This window comes from Haemorhous mexicanus, chromosome 21 (assembly GCF_027477595.1).
Source record: "Haemorhous mexicanus isolate bHaeMex1 chromosome 21, bHaeMex1.pri, whole genome shotgun sequence".
Taxonomy (NCBI): domain Eukaryota; kingdom Metazoa; phylum Chordata; class Aves; order Passeriformes; family Fringillidae; genus Haemorhous; species Haemorhous mexicanus.
Window position 1 is genome coordinate 10,792,312 of NC_082361.1, and position 22,081 is coordinate 10,814,392.

At 48.4% G+C, this 22,081-nt stretch overlaps 1 protein-coding gene across 9 annotated transcripts in view; it reads left to right on the forward strand.

Annotated features, from left to right (window-relative positions):
- EXD3 (exonuclease 3'-5' domain containing 3) overlaps window positions 1-22,081 on the forward strand; it is a 252,663-nt gene that overhangs the window by 123,942 nt on the left and 106,640 nt on the right. For 8 of the 9 annotated variants that reach the window (XM_059865385.1, XM_059865392.1, XM_059865384.1 and 5 more), the window contains 5 exons: window positions 652-847; window positions 1,953-2,116; window positions 4,386-4,556; window positions 12,131-12,184; window positions 14,212-14,343. In XM_059865385.1, coding sequence (XP_059721368.1) covers window positions 652-847; window positions 1,953-2,116; window positions 4,386-4,556; window positions 12,131-12,184; window positions 14,212-14,343 — 717 coding nt within the window. Of the gene's footprint in view, window positions 1-651; window positions 848-1,952; window positions 2,117-4,385; window positions 4,557-12,130; window positions 12,185-14,211; window positions 14,344-14,467; window positions 14,884-22,081 lie in introns of those variants that run through there. The other variant, XM_059865391.1, reaches the window with a different exon arrangement.

Consider the following 22,081-nt stretch of genomic DNA (forward strand, 5'->3'; position numbering starts at 1 on the left):
GCTGAAGCACAGCTGTCCCTGAATTTGCACACAGGAGCTTTCAACAGTCTACAAAAATGTTCAGCACAACCATTTTAATGGGTAAAATGTAAGAGTGTTTTTGAGGCTGTGGGTTGAGGTGAAGCAGATCTTTGGGACTGATAGCTTTACTTGGGAAGTGCTACAGGGGCTGACATAGCTGCCAACAGCCATTGCCTCAGTTTAAGCTGAGAAATGGCCACTGCCGAGAGGGCTGCTGCCCAGGATGTCACAGGAATGCCTTATCCCACTGGGACTAGGAGCAGAAAGGTGCTGAACTGCCACTGCTGGTCCTTTATTGCGTGGATGCGCAGCAGCATGGTGAGCACCCTGCAGACCCCTAAGCAGCCTCATCCCAGCCCTGCTGCTCTGGTGCAGGGCTGTACAAGAATGCCCTTTTTTCCCTTCCTTGGCCATGGAAGAGATTTCTCTCCAGCAAGTGTGTTTGTTAAAGAAGTAACCCAATGCCGTGTTTATCTCGTGCCATCCCAGCCCTTGTCTGAGGGCTGGGGTTCAATATGCCAGGCACAAGATGGATGTGATAGGGCTGTGCCTCGCCCCACCAGCTGGAACAGGAGGTGGTTTGGGAGCTGCGTCATAACCAGGTGGTTTCTATCTTTTTGTTTCCATCAGCTGCAGTGGGGGAAGGACAGCAGGAAGGTCGATGGACTGTCCCCAGAACACAGCCTCGAGGAGAGAGGGGTCAGGCAGCCGGAGAAGGGACTCAGCCTCCTGGTGCAGCATGTGCTGGGGAAGCCTCTGGATAAAACAGAGCAGCTGTCAAACTGGGAGAAGAGGCCGCTCCGGGAGGAGCAGATCCTCTATGCAGGTCTGGCCCTGGCTGGGTGCTGCAGGTGCCCAGGCCAGGCTGTGTTTGACTGCTCTGTCCCTAGGAAAGTCATTAAATAGCAGAGGAAGAAAATGGCTTTGCAGATTAGTTCCTGTTCAAAGGAGTCAGCACATGTTTTGCTTGTCCTTTTGAGGACATGACTTTAATGGCTGAAGTTTAAACTGTCCAGTGATTCATTATTTCCCTTAGGAAGGAATTCCTGTGCTTTGCAGATTTTGTCTGATGAAACATCACCTCAGTGGAAACTCCTCTCAGTAACTGTAGGGAGGAAAGTCCACTTCCTTCTGCCTCATTTCACAGCCTTCCTGGGAAACAAATGCTGTGTTCATTTGTCACAGTGAGGTGCTTGTTAGAGCCAGGTTTGAAATGGGCAGATGTGTCAGAAACTGCAGCACAGACTCAGGGCCGTGGAAGGACCCATAGAGTTTATTGCTGATTACTCCAGTGTCAGAAGTCTGGCTCTAAATCTTTTCCTGGTGCATCAAAGGACAGTCTGCTGATGCAAACCAGCCCTTTGTTAAATTCGACTATCCTTGAAGCTGACACAGTTCTCACAAAGTTAATCACTGGGACTTGTCAGACTGGCTGGGAGAGTTCTCCCGTTGCTGTTGCAGGGAGCAGCAGCACATGGCAGTGAGTGTGGGCAGGTGATTGCGAACAGCAGCTTGGCCAGCACTTGCTCAGATATTGCATCTCCTGGGGAAGCTCCCTTCCTGTCAAGAGGAGTGATAAGGAGCTGTGGGCAGGCTCGGGGACAATGGTGAGGAACAGGGGCTGGTTGGAGCTACCTGGTGGTGGTTGGAAGAGCCACACTGCAGTTTACATTGGGCTATTGGGTTAGAGTGGAGATGGCAGAGCCTGTCTTTAGGAGCTGTTGCCTTGACTCCCTCTGACTGTGGGTTCAGCTGTGATGCTCAGTGAGCCAGACCTGGAGCTTGAGAGTATGACCTGAGGGAGTTGCAGCTTCACAGTTGTTCACAGTGGCTTTTACAAAGGTGGGGGCTCTTCCTTGCCTTAGGAAAGCCTCTGGTTTACTTTTGAATGAGCCTCATATGAGCTGAGGCTTACAGTCTCTTCCCTGCAGCCTCAGATGCCTACTGCTTGCTGGAGATCTATGAGAGGCTCTGCAAGGATCCCGAGAGCTTCGGTCTGGGTTCAGACCTTACTGAGAGTCTGGTGGGGAAACAGAGCAAAAAACCCAGGGCTAAGAAGCAGCTGAATAAACAAGCACCATCACCTTCTGGACAGGTTTGTAAACGTCTTCAAAGAGCTGCTTGTTGCTCAAGATCCCTGCAAATCACACACTGCTGCTCTCAGTGACACCATTCACTGGGCACAGCTGTTCTCAGGACTCTAGCTGCAAACATCCTCCTCACACCTTCCTCCCAGGACACTCTGCTCTCTCCTTGGCCTGGCTGGGTCCAGCTTTCCCTGCTCTTTGAGGTTCACTTTCTTTGCACAGCATGGGTGCAGATCTGTGTGCTAAGCCCAGTGAGCCTTGCTCGTGGAAATGCTCCTTCAACATTTTGGGTTTGGATTCTGTGGCCAAGGTTTCAAAAGTCTTACTTCTTTACTTTTCCTTTTTACTGAGCTTCCACACCTTGCTTTTACACTGGGAATATCTCCTTTATTGTGTCTGGAGTAGAAATCTGCAAAGTTAAAAGCAAATGATCCATCAAAAATGCCTTTCTGCTGAAGCCTTGTCTGCCTCCCTGCCCACCATCACATTCCATGAGAGGCCTCTCCCAGAAGTTTGTCTTGTGGCAGAGCCTTAAAAATCCACCAGAGCAGTGCAACTCTGCTTAAGTATCTTGAAATGAGACTAGTGTCTCTCAGGAATAACATTTTACATTTCGAATGGTTTGTTCACCTTCACATTCAGTGGTTTGTGCACCTTTGGAAACCATGGCACAAATCCCATTTTGTTATTGCCTGAGAAGACCCACCATGTGAATCTGTATCCTGAGGATCCCCAAGTGTGTGTGGAGTTCCTGAAGTCAGTGCCCCTTTCCATGGCTGGGCTGAGATGCTGCTGACTGTGTCCACCTGTGTGTAAATGTGCAGCATTCCTTGGCCTTCAGCAGACAGGAGAACCCAGAGTTGCTCCCAGAGCATTGTGTTCATGGGAATGTTGTGTGTTACAGCAGAGCTGGGTGGCTGCTGCAGAGGTGGGAAAAGTGAGCACTTCAGGCTTCAGTCACCTTGGAAACCCACGGGTCATCTTTGTGTTCTGTACAGTCAGATTCATCAGTCAAGAGGCAGTTGGTAAAACATGGACTGGGACACCAAAAAAGGCAGACTTGTCCTGACTGCATCCTGCAGGACTCCAAGCTCTCTTTCCCAGTATTTCCTTGTCTGAAGTGGGGCTAATGACTCTATTCTCCTTTATAAGCTTTTTGCTCTCTGCTAGAATGAAATGTGAGAAAAAAGCTCCGTATGACAGTGCTGGCCACTGGATAAACACTGGCTGAGAGCCAGCTACAGCTCCTGCACATCTGTTTGAACAGCAGCAGCAGCCAGGGGTAGCGTCTCCAACTGCCTCAGCTTCAGAGGGCAGCTCAATCCCTTGTCACCATGTTCTGGTGTCACAGCTGCATCGACCACGGTCCTGCAGGAACTGGTGACAGCCCAGTCTGCCCCATGCTGCAGAGCCCTGGGTGCAGGGACCAGCTGCTGGGAACTGCAGCATCACACCAGGGTTGCTCCGGGACCTCAGCTGGTTTCCATGGAGAGCCCAGGTGGAGCTGCCTGGTGTGCCACAGCATTCCCAGCTTGGGGCCAGCTCCTACAGAGCTGATCTGCAGTGCTGGCTCCCTGCATAGCTGCTGGCAGTGTCCTTCAGTTATCCATCAGCTGATTCGAGTTCGTGGATTCAAAACCTGGACATTGGAAGCTCCTTAATAACTTCCCTTCTCCATGAATTTAGCTATTGTACTTCTGGGAGCCTCCCAAAGCCAAAGTCCTCCAAGTGCAGGAACTCCCCCAGCAGCAGACATTTAAAATAAAACAAACAGAATTAGGCACTGCCTATTTTTAACCTTCCAAAGATAACAGAGTTGACATGGTTGCTTTGTCTACCTGTTTCTCCCTCTGTCTGTCCCAAATCATAGCTTTGGCATGTGTTTATTAATTGCAGACTAATTTAGGGGAACAACAGCCTTGGCTATGTTTCCGTGACTTCTTGAAGATGAATGTCTGTGCAGAGCACTGGAGGCCAGGTTGGCAGTTCTCCAGGGAAAGGCTGCAGGTACCTGGATCAGGTGGCCAACTGGTCAGTGAGAGAATGGCAAATTCAGAATTAGCCCCATCATATTCTGCCCCCTGCCCAGGTGGTGCTGGCAATGTGGAAAGGATGGGAAGGAGGATCTAGAACTGCTGCAGAGCATGGGGAGGTGGTGACACAGGTGGAAGGAGGCAGTTGGATGTGCCGTGGTGGGTGAACTAACGCAGGGAGTAAAAACACAAATGTACTGGGAGTCAGACTTCTGCTCCTTATGGATCTCCTGCCTTTCTCTAGGAATTCCAAGGACCCAGAATGGAGCCTTCACGCCCTCCTGCCCCTATCTCCCCCCAGGAGTTCAGCGTGGTCTGTGACAACATGCTGCAGGGCCTGGGACGCTACCTGCGCTGCTTGGGCGTGGATGTCCGGCTGCTGGACAATGAGGATGACCACAGGAAAGCTGCTGAAGTGAGTTCACGGCTCCCATGTCCAATGGGGACACGATGGGGCTTAGTGGGAAGCTGCACTGGTGCTCAGGCTGCAGGAGCTGCCCCGTGGGTCCCTCCCTCCATCCCTGTGCTGATTCCCAGCTCTCTGGGTCACCCTAAGCTCTGGCAGCTGGAATCACCTGGTCCCTGCAGTGGTGCACAGCCTTGGCTCTCCACTTCCAGGAGAGAGGAGGGGAACAGACTGCTGTGATCTCAGTCTTACATGTGTCTCACTTTTATGTGTGTCTGTTTGTGTCACTGTCAGCTGGGGCAGCTCAAGTTACAAGAAGAACACAGGGGGAGGGTAAAGATCATAGAATCACAGAATGGTTTGCTTTGGCTTGGAAGGGGCCTTAACGATCATCTCCAACCCCCAAAGATGTGACCAAGTGTCTTTGGCAAGGCTGTGTGCTTGCAACAAGACAAAAGTTAGTGAAAGGAGCCAACATTCACTTAGATTTCTAATGCACTCCAGTTTGGGCTTACAGGGAAGGTATTTGTCTGCTGTGTGTCCAGGTCACTTGAGGAGAACCATAATCCAAAGGATTAATCTGTATTAATCAATACAGAAGGGAGAATGTCCTTAATGGCCATGTAACATCCTGGCTGGCCTTGTGAGGTGATTCAAAGGTGATCAGCCACAACTTGCAGTGGTATTTGGGAAAGGAAGAGGGGACCGTGAGTATTGCTCTGGGCTCCCATAACAACTCTGCCTCTCTGCCTACTGGATGAGAGACAAATGCTGCTTCATTTCAGGCACATTTCTGCTATCCCAGGAGTGCAGATTACAGAATCACAGAATCCCCTGAGGTGGAAAGGACCCACAAGGATCATTGAGAACAGCTCCTGGCCCTGCACACACACCCCAACAATCCCACCCTGGGCATCCCTGGCAGCACTGTCCAAAGGCTCCTGGAGCTCTGGCAGCCTCAGGGCCGTGCCCATTTCCTGGGGAGCCTGGGCAGGGCCAGCACCCTCTGGGAGAAGAACCTTGCCCTGAGCTCCAGCCTGAGCCTGCTCTGACACAACTACATGCCGTTCTCTCAGGTCCTGTCCCTAGTCGCAGAGAGCAGAGATCAGTGTCTGTCCCTCCTTTTCCCTTCACCAGGAAGTTGTAGCTGCAAGGAGGTCTCCCCTCAGACTCTTCCAGGCTGAAAAGACCAAGTCTCAGCCACCTCTCACACAGCTTTCCCTCAAGGCCCTTCACCATCTTTGTTGCCCTCCTTTGGCAACTCTCTGATGGCCTAATGTCTTTCTTACTTTGTGGTGCCCAAAACTGCCATCAGGGCTCGAGGTCAGGCCACCCCAGCCCAGAGCAGAGTGGAACAATCCCCTCCCTTGACCAGCCCATGATGCTGGGCCTAATGCCCCCAGGACACAAATGTCCCTCCTGGCTCCAGGGCACTGCTGACTCACATTCAGCTTTCTGTCAACCAGGACCCCCAGGTCCCCTCCTGTGACACTGCTCTCCAGCTTCTCATCCCCCAGTCTGTTTGTATATCCAGGGTTGCTCCATCCCAAGTGCAGAATCTGCCACTTTCCCTTGTTGAACTTCATCTGGTCGGTGATTGCCCAGCTTTCTTATTTGTCCAGGTCTCCCAGAGGGCCTCCCTGCCTTTGAGGGAGTCAACAGAGATATCCAGGCCACACAGCGTGTGCTATCAAATGTGCATGGATCATCCAGCCTGGTGTGCAGGATGTTTCCTCTTCAGATGTCTGCTTGGCCTGAATCCGGAGCAGGCTCTAACTTCTGCAGAAATAATTAATATCTCCTCCCTGCCAAACTTGCACAAGTTATTTAAACAAACCAGTTCTCAGTACCTCCCCCCAGAGCTCCGTCTCCACTTCTCATCCCCATCCCTTATCGTGCCACAGATAGGATGTTTGACATTGCTTTCTCTATGGTGACCGGACAAACATCCTTTCACTATCAAAAGCCCTTGGAGTGTTACTGTATTGCAGAGCCTTTGATCTGGGCTTGGATAATCAAAGATAAAAATAGACTCCTCCTACCCTGTTTGATATCTGGCTGGTCCTGATTGAATCAAAGTTGAATGTTGACCACCCTACGCCCAAAAACTTGGGAATGTTATTGCAAAGGCCAGCAGAGGGTTTGGATCCTGGTCACTGAGTACAAGACAGATGGTTTGGGTGTTGTCCCAGCACAGTTTCAAACTGGTGTCACTAGGAATACCTAAGAGTGTACAGCATTAGTGTTTGCTCTTTATTAAAGTCTTTTCACTCAAATGATTTATCGGCCATAGTATACTTCTTCTGCCAAGAACTCCTGCAACACCTGGCATTTGCTCCTTATTGTTGTCATTCCTTTTCTTTGTTAAAGTGGCTTCAAGTATTGTTGGGCAGATGGGTCTGGTCCTTCACCCTCTGTTATTTGGGAACAAGCTTAAAAGCCTGAGAACTTCCTCAGCTGTGCTTGGGCAGTTATGGATGTTCCTTTTTTTTTTTTTTTTTTTTGTTTAGGCTAGCACATGTGGCAGGAATTGGTTTGGCAACCCCCATTCCCATGGATGTGAAACCCTTGTGCTGTGTTATGCTTCGTGTTGTGTTGCTGTTATTGACTAAATATTTTATCTTGGACTTGTCATGATGAGTTTGTCATGCCAGATCTGCAGAGGTGTGAGAGCAGGGCCTCTGCCACCATGATCCACTGGATCCCCTCTGGCTGACCAGATTTAGTGGTGGAGTTGGCAGTGCTGTGTTTGTGGTTGGACTTCATGACCTGGGAGGTCTTTCCCAGCCTTAATGATTCTGTGATTCTGTGGTTCTGTTTATGTGCTGTGAGATGGTACCAGTTTGCAGTCTCTGATTTAATGATGCCATTTAATTAGGACTTGATTGGAGAAGTGACTGGTTAAAATTGCCTGTCATAAGTGCAGATACAGAAAATGTTTAAAAATGGAAAAACAATAGAAGTTCATACTGAAAATGTCTCTGGTTTAATCTGTCCTTGTGTGAAAGGCAAAGAACTCACAGGCTGTCCTTACAGATGCATTTTAGCTCCTGTCCATGATCAGCAGTCTCTCTGAAAGGCAGTGGAGGTGGTTTTATTAAGCCCTCTCACTTGGTGGGGTGGCTGTGCTGTTTTTCCCATATTACCTTGCTGTCCTACCTACTGTAGCACCTGCACACACCTGTGTGGCACAGCAAGTCTGCAGCTAGGGCTGGAATTAGTTCCAGATGTGCTGGACAAGCTCCTTTATCTGAGAATTTTTGCAGCCTGTGCACTGAGAGCTGGTGGAACCCACCATGTGCTGTCCCCAGCAGTCCTTGCCTGGCAGCACTGCTCACTTTCAGGGCTTCACAGCGGCCCAAGCTGGCCCAAGCCTGGCTCTCTGCTGTGTGGCCTCTCTGAAAAAGGGCTGTGGGCATCCAGCCATTCCTCGCCAGGGACTCTGACTCCAGCTCCAGGCAATCCATGGGGTAAAGAATGTGGAGATTCCATCTCTGGGATGCAGCAGGTTCTGAGTGTGCAGGTGCCAGTTTTGGGTCATCCACCCTTTGTCTTTGCACTTACTCCTACAAGCAGCCTGTTATTTGCAATTAATACAAGTTTATTTACTTAAAATTATGCCCTCTGCCTGTTGTGTTCCTACACAGGTCATTCATGCCCCATCCCTGGAAAATTCCTGGTCAAGTTGGATGGAGGCTCTGAGCAGCCTGACCCAGTTGAAGATGTCCCTGCTCACTGCAGGGGAGTTGGGAAAAGATGACCTTTTAAAAATCCCTTCTAAACTATTCTATGATTCCATCTTGTCTTCTGCAAACTTCTTTTTGCAGAGAATCTTAAACCTATCTTTTGGGGTTTCCAGATAATTGGAAGGAGATGGAGAAGTGGATGCTCCTATTTTCTCTGCAATTTTGGAGAATCGGGCAAAGCAGTGGGAGGGATCCTTCTCATACCAACCTTACAGGATCACCCAGCAGCCTGAGTGACTACAGTAGCTCCTGCAATGTTGTACCTTGGGGGCAGAGCAAAAGGTTTTAAGAAAATGTTCATAGTCTCTTAGGTTTCTAATAAGAGACTCAGTGGAATCTCAAAGCTGCTTCAGTTGTGTTCTGGGTTGGTTTACTTTATTTTTTGAATTTTTTGAAGACCAAGGACTTTGTTCTTGGTCTTCAAAATCATCCTTATCTCTAAGGATAATCTGATGCTAAGGCAAACCTGGTATCTTTTGAAGTATGCTAATAATCAGAAGGCAGGTAAAACTGGCTTCCTGAGGCTCCCATGCTGTGGAAGATTCCCTTGCAAGGTTACACCTATCCGCCAAAGCTCCAGGTGAACCAGCGAGTTGCAGAGAAGTGCCAGGCTGGATGGATCTCAGTAGCCAGATAGAGCATTGTGGACCCAGATCTAAATTGCCCTAGACTAATTTGGAGCCAGGTGACACAAAAGGGATTTTAATCCAGCAGTGAGCAGATCTTCACCTAATGGGGGAATCTAATCTTGGATCTTGTCTCAGCTTTGAATGGCTTTTTCCATATTTTTGATGTAGATGACATTGTCCAGGTTTGCTGGTCTTTTTAGTCTGGTGGGAAGCTAAATTCAGAGAGGGCAGATGAAGAGCTGTGTTGCTTTTAAGATCAAGACTTGGCTTTTGATGTTTGGTCAGCAGGAGGAGAAAGTCTTTCATTGGAGACCTTGATACAAGTGGATCTGCACAGAGAAACAAAACTGGGTGGATGGTTTTGGTGTGACATTTAAGGCCACGTTACAAAACCATGTGATAACTCTGTGCAACTTATACTTTTCAGGAATGCTGAAGAGAAGATTAGGGTTGCAATACTGGGAGAGCTGGACTGAGGGTGCTCAGAGCTGTTAAACTCTTGGTTTACTGTCTCTTTTAAAAGAGCCTGGGATTACAGGGAGGGCCTCTAGGTTTGGACTGGGTTTTGTGATCCCTTTCTCTAGCAGATCCTTGTCTGGGTGCTTTCCCAGCACATATCCTGGGGCAGACACTTTCTGTCCACTCCCTTTTGGTCTCAAACGGGCCTTGCTGGCCCAGGCTCAGGATCACTGCAAGGGGAACACAGCTTTTCCTGTACTGCGTTTGGCTCTCCAAGGACATGTGGCATTGCCCAACATGTGTCTTGCACAGACTTGGCAAAGTTCAACTTACAAATCCACAGCCTTGTGCTGCTGTTTCTCGGAACCTCCTTTGGCCTTGGTTCAGGACGCTTTAGATTGTCAAGAATCATTCTGCTGCTGGTGCTGGCTTGGAAACAAAGGGGCTCCCTCTGCCCTCTCTCCTCAGTCATCACCCTTCCAGGTCTCTCTGACAATAATTCCTGTGGGTTCATTCATTTCTGCAGAATGGAATTTGGCTGAACAGACAGACACATTAAGGGATAATCTGTAATACCAACAGATTAGGGAGTGCTTTCTATCCAGAAGGTCTGAGCCTTTTCCAGAGGAAGTTGATATTATCTTTGTAATAGATTGTGAAACTGAGGCTAATGCCCTCTCTGAAGCACTTGGGCTAGAGCACAGGTCCCTGACACCCATGCCAAAATGCTGCCCTGGGTGTTCTTTTCCTCTCATTTGCATCCCTGACCACACATCCCTCCCATGGTCCCAGTGCTGCCTTCCCTTGTTGCTTTTGCAGAAAAAGAAGGAACTGTGCCCTTTTCTCCAGCACCTACCCTCTGTGGTGTCAGTCAGATGTGTGCTATCACATGGCTTTTCTGGCTCTGCATGCTTCTCCCAGTTGTTGTTCCAGAGGCAGAAAAACATGTTGGAAGAGTTATTGCTTTTCTCCTTTTTATTTGATGTTCTTTGCCTGTCTCTGCAGAGCCATTTAGATAAGGGGATTTATCAAGCTTGAACTAATTAACCCTGGATGCAGAAAGTCAGAATGGTGTGTTCCAGCTGTGAAATCCTCAGACTTACCCTGAAGCAAACATGGGTCTGGAGGAATTTCACATCCCTTTTCCCTTGTTGGCAAATCCCTGTGGTGACCTTTTGCTGTTGCCTTACCAGACCTCCTTCACTACTACACAGCCAGAAGGGTGCTGTGGTGGCTGCTCAGCAGCAGAACTGCATGGGGTGTCTGTGCTGCCCCTTCGAGGCTCCCGTTCTTAGAGATTTTTTCCTTTATTGAGCAAGAGAGGGTTGATTTTGAAAGAAATCCAGTAATTTTGCCTGTAGAAAGATGTTTTAGAAGTTGTTGCCAATCACTTTCTCAGTGCAGAACTTTCAGCCAAAGAGTGACTTCACAACTACAGGAGGGAAGCAGATACCTGAAAGCTCAGGAAGAGGAAAAAAGGGAAAAAACAGGTTGTTTAGCTGCCTGCACAGGGCCTTCAGAGCCTTCTCCCCCTTGTTTCCTGTTGCCATAGGTTCAGTGAGTCTTAAGAGAATGACTACCCAAGACAGAGCTTAAAAGTTGTGGTTGGTTTGTCTGGTGTTCCCTGGTTGTGCTCGCTGGTGTCTCTCTGGGAAGTGCAGCAGGACTCTGATCCCAAATGTGTCTTCCTGCCAAGGGTAGAGAGGGATCCAGACAGAGCTGCTGCACTCTGAACCAGATGAGAGACCTTCATGACACATATCTGGAGTCAGTGAAAAACATGAGGGCTTCTAACAGAATCCAAGCCAGAAGAGAGAAATAACCTTGTGCCTACTTCAAAGCACTGATCTCTTGTCAGCAGGATCAGAGCTGAGTCCTGGTTCACATAGGAATCCTTGTGAATCCTCCTATTGCTGCAGTCATGAGTCTCTGTCCCCCCTCCAGGAGGTGAGGGGTGGGAGGGAAGGGTGTCATTCAATCATGTGAAGGAAGGTCAGTCACACTTCCACCCTTGCAGCTCCAGAGTTAGTGCCTCCCTTGGGCAGCATCCTCTGTGCAGTGTCCCCGAGCCTGTGGGAAGGTCAGCAGGGCAGTGATGACTCCCTGGGAACTCAGCACAGACCTTCCACTTGAAGGACCAGACCTCTGACAAAAGCTCAGGATTCTAAGTTGGGAGGTGAAAAACTCTTCGGGAGATGTTCCCTGCAGCCTGGAAAGGTGCAGAATTCCTGTGCGTTGGGTTGCCAGGACAATAGCACCCTCCTTCTCTAAGGAGCAGTCTTGTTAAAGGTATGAAGTTTGCAGACACGTTTCACGCTACATTTTTTTTCCAAAATTACCTGCTTAGGTTTTTTTTTCTTTTTCACCTGTGCAGTAGAACTGTTTCTTTCTTTGTGACCCAGACTGGGGAAATAGAAATAGTCTGGGTTAAGGGAAAAAATTAAACGATTGTTTTTGTATAGGATTGTTTCAAGGTGGAATGGTTCCCTGGGCCATCTGTGGTATAGATGCACCAGCAGCTTGTTCCAGCACATGGGAGATGAGGCAGGGATTGTCAGGGAGGGGACAAGGGGTGAGCCATACCTTGAGCTGCTGTTGCTGTCAGGAACTCTTGGCCAGGTGCGGACTGCAACTGAGAGAAACACTCGATATCTCCAGTTTACCTCCTGTCTTCTGTGACTGCAAGTAAAGCCTGAACTCAGTATAACTTCAGCCCCTGTTCATTTGGATTTTTACTGTTTTTTTCCAGATTGCCCGACAGGAAGGAAGAGTCATTTTGACCTCTGGACTCCCATATCAGACTGTGAGTGTTCCAAGCTGCTGGCTTGTTTCTGGCACTGAACATTGCATGGTCTGGGGTATGCAGGGGAGACAAGAGGAAAAGTAAGGTGTGAATGCAAGAGCTGGCTTGGATTTGTCATGTTTTCTCCACTAAAAACCACATTTAGGGTCTTCAGAGCTTTGCTGTTCTCAACCACCAAGGCTTTGGGCAAAATGGTTTTTTATACTTATATTCAGTCCTGTATTGGTGGGGAGAGCAGTTGCTCTCCATTGCGGGTGGGGGTGGAAGTCAAGCCAAACAATCCAGAACAGTGTGCTTCTGTCTGGCCTCACTGGCAGGTGAAAGGCAGCTCAATTTCTGTGCTTTTTATCCCAGAGATTCTTGCTTGCTGTCTGGCTCCACACTGAGAGAGTTTCAGCCCTCAGGGACGTTTCTTCAGGCTTGGAAAGGGGAGGTTGGAAGGCCCCAAGCATGGGTCTGGTGGAAGCTGGAGAGGTTTTATGTTGCTATACAGAAAAGCCAAAGCAAAGGCCAACCTTGCCCTCAGCACCAGCTGTTCAGAGCTGTTCAAAGACATGCTTCAAAATGCAGTGCTGAGCCTGCCAAGTCAGTGGTTGGAGAGCTGTGATGTCCTGTTGCAGGTTGTTTGCAATTTTTTAGTGCCTAAAAATCCTGAAACTATTCTGCATGAGCCAGAGTTCTGTTCACATGAGCCAGGGTGCAGGACTTCTTTGTAACAAACTGTCAGTATAAAATCTCCCAGCTACTCAGGTAGCCAGTCAGAATATTTGCAGAGTATGGGTTGCTGATTTCCTATGGAAAATCAGAGTGTGGAACAGAACTTCTCCCATAATGAGACACTGTGAGGCAGGTGCAGCTGCCCTGCAGGTTCCTTGAGCCTACAGCTCATGGAATAGGGAATCCAGCATCCAGCATCCTCTTGTTTGGCAGAGCTCTAATTTAAAAGTACTGTGTAGGAATTGCAAAAGGAAAATAACTGCTTCCAGGGTACAATACTTATGGGAAATGTCTGGTTCCCTTTGTTCCCTTGCCTTTGGATGCCCTCCACAAGGATGGGATGGCTCTGCCAGGCTCCTTTACTGGTGTGTAACTGATCTCACTCCTGTGAGTCCTTAGCATGGTCATGGAGATGTGTCTGGGACTTCCCAGTGCTCATTCACAGATGCACTTCTCTATAGAATGTGGAACAAACATTGAGGGACTGCCCACATCAACCCCTTCAAATTTCTTGGCCACCAGGGAACTCCAGGTGAAACGTTTGTGTGAATCAGAGGGGTTGAAGTGGTCACTGGACATTGTTTCCATCATTGTGCTTTGGCACACTCTGTGGGATCTGGCCAAGTTTCCTCAGAAAGCTGGGATTGAGGTCAGTTTCCTTTTGCTGCCCCTGTCAGCACCACCTCACCAAATTGTGAGTTGATGGGACTTGGGTATATTTTATAGAATAGAATAATGGAATTGTTAAGGTTGGAAAAGACCTTTAGGATGATCAAGTCCAGCTCTTAACCCAGCATCACCACCGTGGTCCCCACTAAACCATGTCTCCAAGGGCCACATCCAGATGACTCTTGAACACTTCCAAAGATGACTCCAACAACTCCCAGGATAACTCATTCCAATGCCTGACCACCTTTCTGTGAAGAAATGTTCCCTGAAATCCAATCTAAACCTCCCTTGGAGCCCGTTTCCTCTTGTTCTGTCACTTGTTAGCTGGGAGAAGAGTCCAAACCACCCCCACCCCCGCTGCACCCTCCTGTCAGGGAGTTGTAGGGAGTGAGAAGGTCCCCCTGAGCCTCCTTTTCTCCAGCCTAAATCATGTTTCATACACATAAAATCATGCAGTGCTTCAGGAGTCAGAGCTCTTGCAGCAGTGGCTGTGAGGTTACCAGTTGTGGTGCTCAGACCAGAATTCAGACTCTAAACACACATTAACTCCAAGCACTATTCAGAATTCAAACCAAGCCAAGGGCATCAGAACAGCCCCAGGTGCCCTGATGCTCAGTCTCACTGGTGTCTCTGGTTTGCAGCTGCGCTCCCAGGTGGGAGAAGGAAGGTGTTTCTCTGTGAACTGCTCCCAGAAGGCGAAGGAACAGGCGCTGCAGGTGCTGAAGCACTTCAACGTGCAGGTGTCCCTGGGTGACATCTTCAGCCGCTGCCAGGTAGGACGAGGCTGGCTCCAGCCCCGGCTTCCGCTCGCTCACCACTCCCTGCGCTGCCTTGGTGTCCTGGGCCTTGCACTTGGTGTCTTCCTGGTTCCCAAGAGTTCTGCTTGAACTTTGGCAGCACCTGGCAAAGCCATGAGGAGTTCTGAGTGCAGTCACATCCGTCACAGTGCGAGGGCTCAGTCAGAGGATCAGAGGCTTTGCAGCTTTGCTAGAAACTCGCCTGTTTTTCTGATTTTTGCTACTTGGCCTGTGTTTTGGCATCAACTGTCATGGTTGGACTCTCTTTGTTGCTGTGTTCTCTGTCTAGGACACATGCTGTTTTAATTATAAACCATGTTTAATTATGGCTCTGTGATTCTGTTAACACTTAATTACTTTAATAGGAGGATTTTTTCATAGGACTTCTGGTTTTTTTTTTTTCCAGAAGTTATTAGGTTAATTCATGTCCATGCTAGTTGATGGCTCCAGATTGTGTTTGGCACAGGATATCTGTGGATTGCTGTTAAGAATAAATTTTAATTGTGTTACCTCAAATCACCATCTCTTCCAATTTCACTATTGTATTTGTTACAGCAACACGCCGAAACCTATCCCTTCCCAAACTGCATTATAAACCAACAGGGAACTTCAACATCTCTCACCTTATCAGTGATTAAAGAGAGAAAAAGAAGCAAGTTGGTCAGAAAATTAGCTTTTTCTTAGGGATAAACAAGCCAATGAGTCTGGCTTGGTGCCTCATGGTGGAGATCTGGGGTCTCCTGGCCCAGTGGAATTGCACAAGTAGTGTAGGAGCAGACACGCCAGAGAGCATGTCCTGAACCTCTGTTTATATCTGCTGTCAGGTGTTGAAACTGGATCTGTAACTTAGAAAGCAAATAAGAGTTGTCCAGCTCGGCAGGTTGGCTGTGAGAGGAGACTGACGAAACTTCCTGCAGGTCGGATCCACAGAACAGGCGTTCATCTTACTGCAGGATAAATGGATATATTCAGCTATTTTATCGTCCCAGAACAGATTGCAGTTGTTATACATACATATATTTATAGTGGCACGCTGGCTTCTTGGCTGTTTTAAACAAACCTTTAAAAAACCTCATGGATTCTCCAGTTCCTTGACATCCCATAAAATAGCAGCGTTCCTCCTGATGGTTGTTGAAATACCACAAAAATAAGCGCACGCACACACACACACACACACACACACACACACACACACACACAAACACACATCAAGCCATTCTGTAGGAACTCAGTGCTCTCTAACAAATGCACGAGACTGTGAGCAGACAATGGAAACTGACCCTCACCCAGGATCTGGGGTCTGGAACTGGTTAACTCTATGGGTTTTAGTACATGCTGTCTTAGTTTACAATATAAATAGGGGTAATCAATCTGGCTAGGAATATATACTAAGAGTTCTCTTACTTCCAGGAGAAATATCTTCCCTGTAAATTGTGGTGGTGGAACAGCTGCATGTTTTATACCCCTCAGCATGGGAAGATGCTGATTTGTTCAACCTCTCCCTGTTCTGAATCATATTTACCTTCATTTAAGGCCTTGGCATTTTGGAGCGGATTTTGCTCAGCTGTCTCTGCAGACAGCACATGTTTGGCTGATGTGCTGCTGATCCTCTGGAGGAGAATCCCAGCTCTCCCAGCTGCACTTCCTGGGGTTGTGTGCAAGGGGAGCTGTGGGCTGCACAGGCAGCAGGATCATCCTCCAGCACTCTGGAAAACTGACAGCCCACATCAACAGAGGCAATTTCTGCCTTCAGGAGGGTGCTCTGGACCTACATGGCCTACAGAGACCTCAGCAGTTCTTTTATACGTCCTTCCTAAAACATCCTCATTCTTTGTAAACCTAATTGGGCTTAATTAGGATGGAAGCCAGATCCTGAAACTGCTGAGCTGTGCTTGCCAGCCTGTCTGTGCTGCTCCGGAGCTGGGTCACAGACCTTGTGGCTCCCAGACTGCTCTGAGCTCTACTCCTCCTTGCAGAGCACTTTGCTGAGAGGTGACAGAGTGGTGACAGAGAGTTTTGGCTGCCCCTACAGTGGGGGAGCATGGTGGGCACACAAGCAGAACTCCAGAAAGAGCTGAGTGCTGCTGTGTCTGTGCTAGGCAGGAGGATGGGCAGTACTGACCCATGAGCTGGGCCCCTCTCCTCCCTCTACTGCATGGAGCTGGGTCTGACCTACCAGCAGCGATGGGTTATCTGTGTCATCAGCCCTGGCTGTGTGCCACAGGAAGTAATGTGGCATCCTGCCTGCTCCCTCTGTTTCATGGAGCAGGGGCTTGTTTTGTCTTCTGCGTTCTGTTCTGTAAATGACTGGAGTGAATATGGCAGCAAATGTTGTCATAGCAATTAATGCATGTAGTGCAGAGCACGTGGTAAAAATAGGTCCCAATTCAATGTTGTACCCAAGACTGCTGGAAAATACATTTCCTCTGTCAGCTACCTCAGCATGGATGGTTGGGCTCTCTTTTGCAGACGTAAAAAATGGGCTTGCTTTGCAACCCTGCCAAAATACTGCTTCTGTTAAAACAATGGCCAATACTGGCTACCTCTGTCTGACCTAGAGCAGCAAGTGCATAGGGAGTGTCATCCAGGGGCTGCTCAGCATTTCTGCTCCCACTTGTGCTGGGCTTCAGCTTAGTTACTCCAGTTAAAGGCTTCAGGAGTGGGGACTGCTGCCAAAGGTATCAGTGATGGTGCAGGAATGACCTTTTCATTCCATGTGTTCCTCAAGTGCTGCATTGTAAGGAGGCGGTGATGATCCTGGTGAAGCCACCCCTGCAGAGTAGCTGTAGCTGGGCCTGGTGGGGCCTTTGGTGATGAACATTTTAGTGGGGCTGAGGGAAAATAAGATTAATTTTTGGTGCCATGCAAAAAACCCCTATAGAAGTTCTACATTTCATAGCCTTAAAATTTTACAAACCCATTCCTTGTATTTGAAATGCAGATGTCATGTGCCTGTCACCTCTGCACACATTTGAGTATCTTGTATTTTTCTTCTTTTCAGACAGCTGAAATACTTCCTTCAGGAAGGGTCAGTGTGAAATAATGTTTGGGGTGTTCAGACATGATCAATTCAACATGCTGAACCCTTACAGTAGTCAGGAAGATATCTATGGAGTTGTTGGAGGCTGTTGTGGGCAGCCTTAAACGTCAGCTCGCTGTGCAGCTCATCCAGTGATACTCTGCTCTCCACAGCCTGGAGGAGATTCTAACACAGAGCTAGCAGTAAAAGAAGGAAAAGCCACCCAAACCTGCTGAAGAAGGCATGGGCACAAACAGCTGACAGTGGGGTCATTTCATAGTAGGGTGAAATTCAGCTCCTCTCCCAGGTCCAGTAGTGGTTGTCTCCCACCCTTCCTGGTGCTGTCCCTGTTTGGGACATCCTGCTGTGACACTTGGGTATGGCCTGGTGGAACAGCAGGAGAACATGAACTGCATGTCTCAATTTCATACCAGTCTCTTAAAGGAGAATGAATTGTCCCTTGAGAACAGCCATGTTTTGGTGGGATCCATTACCTGAATGACTGGTGTGACTTTTGCCATCTTGCTTTTCCATGCCATGTGATTGAAAGTCCGCCCAGAGCAGGTGTGGGCCACGCCTCTGAACTTGCCACTGTGCCAGGGCCTTGTCACTGAGTGCTTGGTGAGCCCAAGGGCCCAGGACGTTTCACTTCCCATGGTTGAGGTGTCTAGCCCAGCTAACTTGTGTCAGTGAAAGAACACTGGTGTGGAAGCAGATCAGTGGAGGCACAGGGCTGGCAGCTTGGGGTGAGCAGTGCTGCTGACAGGGAGGAATCCCAGCTTGGATGGTGATAAACTGAGGAGATAAACTCTGCAAGTTGTAAACTCTGCAAGTTGTTAGCTTTACATCTTTATATCACAAGGGTTTGTCACTATGGCTTGAAGGGACAACTGTGTTCAGTGTTGTTTGGGCTCACCAAGAAATTTCTCCTGGAATCTGGAAGAACCTTGTGGTTAAAGGTTTCTAACTGCTGTAAAACCCTCCCTGGTGTGAGGCTCTGCAGCTGGGTTTGGAGCCAGGAGGGCCTGTCCATCTGCAGAAAAGCTGTGCTGGGCTTTACTGAAAAGTGTAGCTGCTGCTCAGCTCATTTCTGGGTCTGAGGCTTCACTCGGGTATGGGGGGGGGGAGCAGGCTGGGGGACCTGGGTCCTGCAGAGCCTCTGTGCCACCCCCACCTCCCCCAGGCCTCTCCTTCCTTTCCCACCCTCTGTTTGACTTGACCCTTTAGCCTTTAAGCTGGCTGGGGCAGGGACCCCGCTTGAACAATACCTTACGCAACAGGAGGCTGATCCCAGGTGAGGTTTCAAGGCTTTCCTGCAAGGAAAAATGATTGCAATTATATCCCCTGCAAAAATAAATGTGCGGGGAAAAAAAATCCCAGGCTCCAGCTGCAGTTTGTGCATCTGAACAGCTCCACATTGACAGGGGGATTATCTGCACATTCAAATAGGTTGTCTCTTGCACCTCACTGAATGCTCTGATCCTAAATAAGCAAATTACATCAACTATTCTGATGTCCTGTTTAACTTATTACCTCAGCCTGAGCACTGCAGGATATGAGAGATAGCTGCTCAATTTCATTGTCTGGAGATCTGATATATTTTTGTATTTTTTTTGCCCCGCCCCCGCCCTTCCCCCCGCCTTTCCCCCCCGTCTTTCAGTTTCCAAACTACTCACCCCAGCTTTTACAAAGGTGTTAGCATGGGATTAGGAGTAGGCGGGGAGGAGCAGGGAGGAAGAGAGGAAACCACCTTTTTTTTTTAAATTAGGTGCCAAAGCATTTTAACAGTTGTAGCAAATGTTTCTGGTTTTCTGTGGTTAAGGTAACGAATTTCATTGCTGCAAAGCTCATCATGTGCAAGCTGACTTACGCAGAGGGAGCCCAGGATGGAGTAATCCATTTAGCAGGGACAAAGAAAAAAGCCTTATGATGAGATGGAAACCCTGTACTTGGGGCACTTTGCAAGAACCTTTGAAGCCAGCCTGGGAACTCTGGCAATATTAGTTGATAATTAGTAATATAGATCCCTCAAGCTGTCGTTTAGATTGAAAATGTGCATGTCTCTCATGAGCCTCTGTCACACCAATCTGATCAGCAGGCTTTTTTCTTCCTTTTATGTGGGTTGCTCTGTCGGTCCAGATGATGATGAGAACTGCCAGGCATCATCTTTCTCACTCAGCTGTGAGCTGAGCAGCTATCTCCTGCTCCAGCGTGGCATGGAAGTGGAACCAGGGCAATTTTGCTTTGTGGTCACCTTTCCTGGCCTGAGCAACAGTCATTTCATTCATTTTAAAATACCAGCTATCCTTCCCCATGCACAGAGAAAAAACAGTAAGATTTAAAGGCTACGTATTTCATGAGATGTTTCTGCCCCAGCAGACAGCAAGGGGTTGGCCTTGGGAGTCACTCAGAGAAAAAAGCATCTTCAGCTCCAGTGGGGCTGAGACATCATCAAAGAATTAAAAAATGTCAGTTCTCATAGCCCCTGGTTCAGCTTTTGAGCTGCCCTCCACTGATGTAACATCATGTCCCCATTTACTTCCTTTCAGCCCTGAAATCTCTTTGGAAAATGCTGTGTCACCCTCTAAATGAAGAATTTAGAAGGGTCACGTGTGCTGGATTTCAATGACTTGGGAATGCTGAGAAAGAGAATATCGTTTGGAAACCCTCTGTGGTTTAATAAAAGGTTCATCCATAGGATGCAATTTGTCAGCGCCTACAGGTCAGGAAAACCTGTGATTAAGAGCATCTGTGGTTTCCCCAGATGTATGAGTGAGCTGCTTACTCCTCCCCAGTCACCCAAACCCGGGCTCAGCCCGGTGCCTGCCCACGATGTGGGCTGTGATTTCTTGCTTCAGAGTGTGATTGTTCAACACAAAGGGTGAGGCCCTCCTAATCTTTTTGTTTATCCTGGGTTTGGCAATTCCGATGTAATCTGCAGCCTGTGCTGCAAAGGCTCCAGCCAGGAAGCACAGCTGGTATTATTCTGCCTCGACAGACACTGTTGAGGTAGTGAATTGACCTCCAAAGGTACTTGTCCAGGGCTGGCTGAGTGGCTGAGTGGCGAGTGCTCTTTGCCCTGGCACCGCACCCCGCTGAGAGGGACCAGCTCTTTGTGTGGAGTGGCTCTACACGGCAGTCATTAAATACCATCAGACTCTGGGATAATTTGTCATGACAAATTCTGCTTCTTTTCAGTCTCTGGTTGAGATTTTTATTTGCTTACCTCTAATGGTTTATAAATGACAGTGAGAGCTCGTAGTGAGTGGTCACTGTTACTCGCAGGAGATGGGGACACCCCGAAGCACCACAAAGATCAGGGAATGCTTTGGGTCAGAAGGGACCTTAAAGCTCATTGAGTTCTAACCCCCCTGTCTTGGGCAAGTACACCTTCCAATATCTCAGGGTGCTCCAAACCTTGTCCAGCCTGGCCTTAGACACTTCCAGGGTTCCAGGGGCAGCCCATTCTGTGCCAGGGCCTTCCCACACACAAGGAAGAATTTTTTCCCAATATCCCATCTCTCCCTGCTCTCTGGCAGTGGGAAGCCATTCCCTGTGTCCTGTTACTCCAGGTCCCTCTCCAGCTTGTCCTTGTCCCAGGTCCCTCTCCAGCTCTCCTGGAACCCCTTTAGGTACTGGAGATTCCAGTAGACACTGAACAAGCCCCAGCTTGTGGTTGCCAGGCAGGAGGGCAGTACTCTGTCCGTGATGGCTTTGCAACATGATACGTGAGCGCAAAGAGCACCAATTCTGTAAAATTCCCAGCCTGGAGTTGGCTTAGTCCTGTGCTGTTGGCCACATAAAACTCAGAGTCCCCCAAAAAAGGGCTCGACTGGGCCTAATTCTCAGCAGCGAGCCCAGCCGTCGCTGCCTGGTTCCCACAGACTGTACACTTCCCTGCCAAGATTTCAGTATCTTCAGAAATTCAGTGGAGCATGAAGGTCACAGCAAGGGGAGAATGACAGACTGAGAGGTTTTTTCCCCTTTCAGCAGCTCAGAGCAGACTGTTGTCTCTCTCTCATGTTGACTGTTTTCATAGGGTTAGTGTGAAGTTTATGTTTTACACAGCCCAGTGGCAGTTGGAGTTGGGATCAGCTGTGTTTCTTCAAGGAAGACGGTCTCATGTTGCAGACTTTTCTTTCTCAGTGTCTGTAAAAGCTCGGTTTCCAGTGAAATTTCCCTTACAGATCTTTGTCTTGAGGTTCTCTTTGTGGATGTATGTGAGAGACTGTACCCAAGGTTTCGGTTTGGGTATTTATTTCGCTTCTTTTATTTTCACTTGCAAAGCTGCAGGCGGAAATTAAATTTCAGCAGGGAGGGGGGGAAGCTGTTAATTTTTCACAGTGTTATGTATTCCAGTGCTCAAAATGATGATGCCAAATTAGCCATTAGAGGTCAAACCTCAGCTGACAGCAAATGTTTTCTTTTGAGGAAGCCATCCTTATTCCTGGGAACCAATTTTGTTGTCCTGTGCTAAATGCAAGAAAGGTATGAATGTGTGGTTTTTCCTGGAGGGCAACACTAGCTGAAAAAATGCTGGTTTTAGCCAGTGGAAACAGCACAAGCAAACAACGATTGGCAGTGAAAACGGCACTTGTATTTAGACTAGCATAGAAAAGAAGACACAATGTAGTACAGAGTAAATGTCCTTTTATACAGCCTGTACAAGGCTTTTTCTTCCTCTCATGGGTTTGG